This window comes from Solanum tuberosum, unplaced genomic scaffold, assembly GCF_000226075.1.
Source record: "Solanum tuberosum cultivar DM 1-3 516 R44 unplaced genomic scaffold, SolTub_3.0 scf00467, whole genome shotgun sequence".
Lineage (NCBI taxonomy): Eukaryota > Viridiplantae > Streptophyta > Magnoliopsida > Solanales > Solanaceae > Solanum > Solanum tuberosum.
In genome coordinates, this window is record NW_006239388.1 from 415,628 (window position 1) to 422,463 (window position 6,836).

Here is a 6,836-nt window from a genome sequence, read left to right on the forward strand (position 1 = left end):
CCCTCCCCTCCCCCCCCCCCCCTCCCCGGGCAACTCCTAACAATCACAATTCCCAGGCCTATTCTTATTCTTCCAGTACAACTCCCTCCAGCAACACAACACCCCCTTCCATTGTATCTCTATAGTCAATTTGGAGATATCACTGTGTTGACTGAAGATTTTTCCCCTTAGTTTTAGCATGTGCAATCAACATTTACTGCAGCATCAAGGTATAGGACCTCTTAGGAAACAATCTCAGACATGATGGCTGATACGTACTCAGTTTGATTTAGATAAGTAGATACTTAGATCTATACTAAGAATTTCAAACAATTTATGCCGATTGAATGTGGATACAGGATTAAATTTTCTATGTACTCCATATATGAAAAATCATGTCATAATTAATGAAGAGTTTTTGATAGTTCTACGAGTTTAAACTGAAATCTCCAGCACAAGTCCTACGTCCAATCGTTGCATGATCAACCAACAAACAAATGCCTATGTTCCAATTTCCTCCCATGAATAGATTCGTAACAATATGATGTGCATAAAGTTCTGTTCGTCAAACCACACAAAGGATTACAAAGTAGGCTTCAAGGAATCAAGTTCAAAAAACTATAGCTTTTAGCATAGTCAATATACCTTGCATAAGATACCTCTTTCAAGCAAAGTAGATAATTTTAGACCTGTTTTAAATGAAAAGAATGAAAAGAAAATAGTTGAAGTAGAAATGATACCATTACAAAGATCCCTTCACGTCTAGTAGGTAACTGCTCAAGCTTTCTCAATGTTTCATCTCCTTTCGTAACTTTGCCAAATATTGCATACTGAATTATTTGACAAAAATGAGAAACAAAGTTGCGTTTTCAATAACAAATGGAACCTTCTCTATTCACAGTGATAGCTAGGATTTTGACCACCATACCGTGCCATCAAGATGAGGTGCATCTCCAAGGAGCATTGAAAATGATGAGGAACCACTGTCAGGATCAGCATGCCTATGGAAAACAGAGATGAGAAAGTTCAGCTAACGTCATACTTGGTGCACAAATGAGATATCAGCAAATTCAGAAAGCGTTCAAGGTATATTGCCACAGAATAGAAAAGAATTTTAATTGCACATAGCATCCATAACCTTTGATCTTAATTTATATATCCAAGACAATATCCGGATACACCTCGATCAATCCTTAACATAGACCATGACCATCTGCGGGAAAGGACAAAATGCAATATGCTAGAAAATTCCTACTTGGACTTCTCCAAATATACCCATATTTTAGAAGTTAAATGTACAGCTTCTTAACAAGCACTGCCACCCAATAAAAGATAGTAAACTATATCATGCGTTTTGCTCCTGATGAACATTTCTTCTAAGCATGAAGTTGCAATATGTAGAAACATTGCTTGTTTCAAGAAAATATATAGGACCATTGTGTCTCAAAGGAATTAGCGTACCATTGTTAAAACTTAGTATATCTGGCTATTTGTAAACTATATCATGCGTTTTGCTCCTGATGAACAGTTCTTCTAAGCATGAGGTTGCAATATGTAGAAACATTGCTTGTTTCAAGAAAATATATAGGACCAGTGTGCCTCAAAGGAATTAGTGTACCATTGTTAAAACTTAGTATATCTGGCTATTTGTAACCAAGAAAATCCACAAATATTACCTTCCCATTGAAAGGATTCCTCTAACATGTTTCACTTCACTAAATTCACCAACAACATTTTTTTCAGCTACCTCCCTCTGTTCTTCATTCATAGGTGCACTCCTCCCCCCAGCAACATCAGCCACTTGAGCAACAAAACCCTTATCTACCTGCAGAGGTCTTTAAGATTCTCATCATCAAATTCCAAGCATGACAAAGCACAATGTTTTAATTACTGGCAGTTACCCGAAAGAAGTGATTGGTATTGTAGCCTCCCAAGCGCACTAGCTTGAAGATATGCTCAACTGTCTTTGGCGCAACACTAGGGTAGAAACCAAATTCAATATCTCCATAATTTGTCTGTCATATAGCTCAAATCAGTCAAAAACTATTCAGATGGATCAAGACGAAGTTCTCGTGCTTGGTGGTGGCTTGAGAGGTGAGGAGATTAATAATTGACACACCAAGCAACTTTTATCATTTATTGTAAGACATAACTAAAAGCACATTACAATCCAATATACTAGCAGAATCAAGTAGCAGCGAGACGTCTGATAGCTAATAACAATATATATTCTTGGCAATCACAGTATCACGGCCCACTATTCTGAATATCTGTTTAACCCAAAAAAAAAAAGCTCCACATTTTCCTTCTAATTTTCTTATAAATTAAAGCAAAAGTTACTAATGAACCAATATACTTGCTGCAGATAACAAATGAAGATTCCAGGTCCTGTTTTTTAATTTATATTTATGAATCATTGCATGCCAAGTATCACGAAAAAACTTTTATCCCTAGTTTTATACTAAAATTAATACAACAATTGAGCCAGCTCAAGATGTAGTGTTTTTTACCAGACTTCGTAAGAAGACATTACTTCTTTATAAATATATATTTATACTAAGTTTGAACTCACTGCCACAACGTAGTAGTAGATGCAGTGATACTCTGCCCCACTAACCAAACATCACAAATCTGCCTTCGATTCAACAGAAATTACTAGCAGAATAAGCTAAACAGCATGAATTTTTAGCACCTAATAATTAAACATGAATATAAACATTCATGACAATCAAATAACCAACAAATTAGGCTTAATATCACACCAATCAAGAAAAGTCTATCATTTCCTTCTACTTCTTTAGTTGTAGGCATAACTAAAACAACATTTTGAATATGATATATGCTGAAACAACTTTTCCATTTTCAATTAAGTATACTAGCAAAATTAACTTCTAATTTTTCACAGTTAATAATGTATTAAACATGAAAAATAACATTTTTGGCAGTCACTTAATCCAATAACTTTGACCCAAATCTTGTATCTGTGTTTAAAAGCAACTTAATACATATAAATAATTTATCAAGAACCCAATAACCGTTTTTTTTTTCAAGAATCCAGAACCCATAAATTCAGTACAACAAAAGAAGCTGTCAAGGATCTTTATAGAATAATAACAAAAATGCACTTGAATCCATAGATTTTACCAGGAAATAAAAGGTGAATTTACAGTGTTCCAGTACATATACGTTGATAAAAGCTGTAATGTAAATGAAGATCAACCTGAAACACAACACGGGTCGACCCGAATTCCGGTTCAACTGCATGGATACCCTTTGAGACAAAGCTGAGAAGGATTATGTAGGCAATGAAGATCGAGACCCTTTTGTCTCTACACATATTTTCTTGAATTGGGAGAGAATTTTGCAGTGTTTTCTGCTAGAAAGGATTGAAATGGCGATCTGGACAGTCAACTCCGGGTCATGTCTGTTCTAGCATCAAAAAATGTTGTAGGCTTGTAGCCTTCTAAATTTTTACTTTAATTTTATTAGGGAGAAGGCACAAGTAGCCCTATACACTATGACCGAAATTTTGGAGACATACCTTAATTAAACTAAGGTCATACTATCTTGAACCCATTTTATATATAATATTGTACACCTTTTGACTTATGTGGCACACCTGTGACTCCACGTAGTTGAGGCGCGTGGGAGATATTTGGATGCCACGTAAGCCAAAAAGGTGTATGAAATTACAAAAATAATGAGTTTAGGGGCAATAGGACCTTAGTTTAGTTAAGGTGTGTTTCTGTAAATTGGGTCATAGTTTTGGGAGGTACTTCTACCTTTTCCCATTTTATTAAGGAATACTTAATTTTAACTTTATGTCTCTGTGAATTTGTGACGCAATGCACTTATTAAAAAATATATTTAAGGATATAATTTAACTAGGGGTGCGCATCGATCGGTTCGGTTCGGTTTTAGGTGTTATTGGTTCGGTTTATCGGTTTTTGGTTAATCGGTTTATGGTACTTAACGGTTCGGTTTTCGGTTTAACCAATAAGAAAATACTCATATATATTATATACACGATAAGAAAATTTTCAAATAAACCATATGATTTTTCCAGCATTTGGCATGAAAGTAATAATCATAAAAGTAACAATCATTTTTCTTGCAAGTTTAGACACTAGACACATTCAAAGGAAAAAGTGTGAAAGTAACAATCGTTTAACCATTAACAAAAAGTGTGAAAGTAACAATCGTTTAATCATTAACAATAAGACTAGTAAATTTAGTATAGTCTTATTGGGTTATCGGTTTAACCATTAACAAAAATTATAAAACCGGAAACCGAACCAATAACCCAATTAAATTTTTTTTGCAAAACCGTTAGCCCAATAACCCAATATCAATAAACCAATAGTATTTTTTTTTGGTTCGGTTTATTGGTTAAATCGGTGTTTGCACACCCCTAAATTTAACTATATTTTTCACTATTAACCTTTAGTGAAATCATAAATATAACTTTGTAAGTATTGTAATTTATCCAAGATTTCATTAAAGGAAAGGATAAGTATGAAAAACATTTCAAACATTTATCTTGAACTTTAAACAATTCAATTATTTTGAACCGTAAAAAAGAGCCTAAAAAAAGGCCCAAAAATTCATTTAATATGAAACAGAGGGAGTATGAAATTAAACAAAAATGTTATGTTTTAAAAGTTTGGCCTAAAAATACTTTACTGCAAATAGTTTGGTCTAGGAACTCCCATATTATTACATATTGGATCCAGGGACGGCTCGACAGATAAGACATGTGCCTTAGGCCCTCAAATTTAAGGGGCGGCATTTTTTAATAATAATAAGTTATAAGTTTTATTTTTGTAACAAATATTGAATACTATTGATAGAAAAAGTAAACTTTTCATGAAAAATGAAGAAATTATTAGAAGAAATTTGACATATTTGGAGTACTATATCTCATGAAAAATAATTTAAAATAAGAAGTGTTATATCATCAATTGAAAAATAGAAGAAATCAATTATATAAAAGTTATTAAAAATTTAAGTTTAAGGCCCCGTTTGATTTTTGCTTTAGGCCAATAATGTGCTTGAGCCGCCACTGATTGGATCATCACCATTAGTCACCAATAAATATATATATAGTTTGCCATTGTCATCATTCACTATTACCATTGAGTTTGTTTTTTAAAAATATTTTCAACTTCAAAATTTCATTTTTTTCACCTTTACCCTCGACCCCCCACCCACCCCTCCATCCCCCAAAAAAATTTTAAGTTTGTTTTAAAAAAAAAATTCAACTTCAAATTTCTATTTTTTCACCCCGACCCCACCCCCTAGCAGCCTGAAAATATTTTCTACTCACCAACTGATATACCGTGAGTTTACAGTATTTCTAATACATTTCACTTACAAGTTTGTGTGTGTCTAGGGCCTTTTTGTATGGTTTTTTATGTGTTTTTCTCATATTTGGCAGGAAAGATGTTCAGGCACGGAAATAAAGAGACATCTGAAAGAAATGCAGAAAAGGGCATCTACAGAGGTGATCTACAGACCGTAGGTCCATTGACGCTCCGTAGATGGAGATCGTAGATCAGCAGGCAAGGCATGGAATGCAAATCAGGGAAATCTGACCAAGTGTGTAACCACGGTGGCCATTGACGGTCCGTAGATTGATCTACGGCCTACACTACTGATCCGTAGAATGATACTGTGAGTGTTCCAGTACCTAATTTTTGAAGATTCTAAGTGTGGATCTACGGAGAGGGATCGATGGACCGTAGATCAATCTACGGTATGTATTGGTGGTCTGTCGTTTGCTTCAGAGAAGATGAATTTTGGAACCTGAAAATATTGCCTAAGTCCTGGGTGACAGAAGGGACTCACAGACCGTAGATCCATTAACGGACCGTGAGTCCGTCTCGTAGAATAAAGACGCGTACCCGAACATAAATTCCTTATTTCGCTTCCTTTTTAGTTAGGACTTATTTTTCTATACATAGGGCATGAAAACCTCATTTTGGGGGTTAGATTTTATTACTTTAGTTTTACTTTGTGACTTGGGATTTTATTTTTTGCAAACCTAGTAATTCTTGATTTCCTAAGTTGGTTTTGAAATTCAAGTTGAAATTTTGGGTTTGTTATTCTCAATTACGTAAGTTCATAATTTTTTCATCCAAAACAATGAATTGTGTTCATATCATTATGGGTAACTACACTCCACAACTAGGGTTGTGGGAACCACGAGCGATGAACAAAGTATGAATAGTAAAGAAGCAATTCTTGAATACTATTTTGCATGCATTGATAAATTTTTCGTTTAAAAGTCTTTTTAACGGTGTGCAATGTTAGAACTCGCCTTGTTGCTACTTGCCGGACCAAGAAGGTAATCAACAAGAAAAGAATTATCAACATCGATTTAGTGTGATACTATCTAATAGTCTAGTGCCGATTGGTGCGAAGTAATAACTAAGTCAAACATCAATGTGAAGTCTAATATGAGGTAAAGGTGAGGGTAAGTAAATTGTACACACGTAGCCGGACCAAGGTGCGGGGTGAAACTCTCTAGATGCCGGACCAAGGATTTAGAGATACCTAGCTTATTACTTTGCATGTAGTACACAAGGAAAGGATTGTTATTTCTAGGATTACTGCGTTATGAGCTTGTGGGGAACACGTATACCCTAGTTAATTCTCTCATCTTGATAAAAACCAAAATTTACTTTTGTTTACTGATTACTTACTGAATTCTTACAATTTGTTTCAGAAATCCCCCTATTTAATTACTTGTTTCTGGAAGTAATTTGACTAAATGAATATAATTGTTAGTTAAAGTTAAGTCTAAACCATTTTCCTCGTGGGATCGACCCCAACCTACAAGTTGGGTTCTTTACTTG

At 34.5% G+C, this 6,836-nt stretch overlaps 1 protein-coding gene across 3 annotated transcripts in view; it reads right to left on the minus strand.

Annotated features, from left to right (window-relative positions):
- LOC102578739 (peptidyl-prolyl cis-trans isomerase CYP23) overlaps positions 1–3,429 on the minus strand; it is a 6,614-nt gene extending 3,185 nt beyond the window's left edge. For all 3 annotated transcript variants that reach the window (XR_001471881.1, XM_006363868.2, XM_006363869.2), the window contains exons 1-5: positions 3,200–3,429; positions 1,881–1,994; positions 1,656–1,804; positions 908–980; positions 720–809 (exon numbers count right to left, since the gene is read on the minus strand). Coding sequence is in view for 2 of the 3 variants with exons in the window: in XM_006363868.2 (XP_006363930.1) it covers positions 720–809; positions 908–980; positions 1,656–1,804; positions 1,881–1,994; positions 3,200–3,316 (543 nt within the window). In the remaining variant the exon portion in view is untranslated. The remainder of the gene's footprint in view (positions 1–719; positions 810–907; positions 981–1,655; positions 1,805–1,880; positions 1,995–3,199) is intronic.
- Between the last annotated feature and the right edge of the window lie 3,407 nt (positions 3,430–6,836).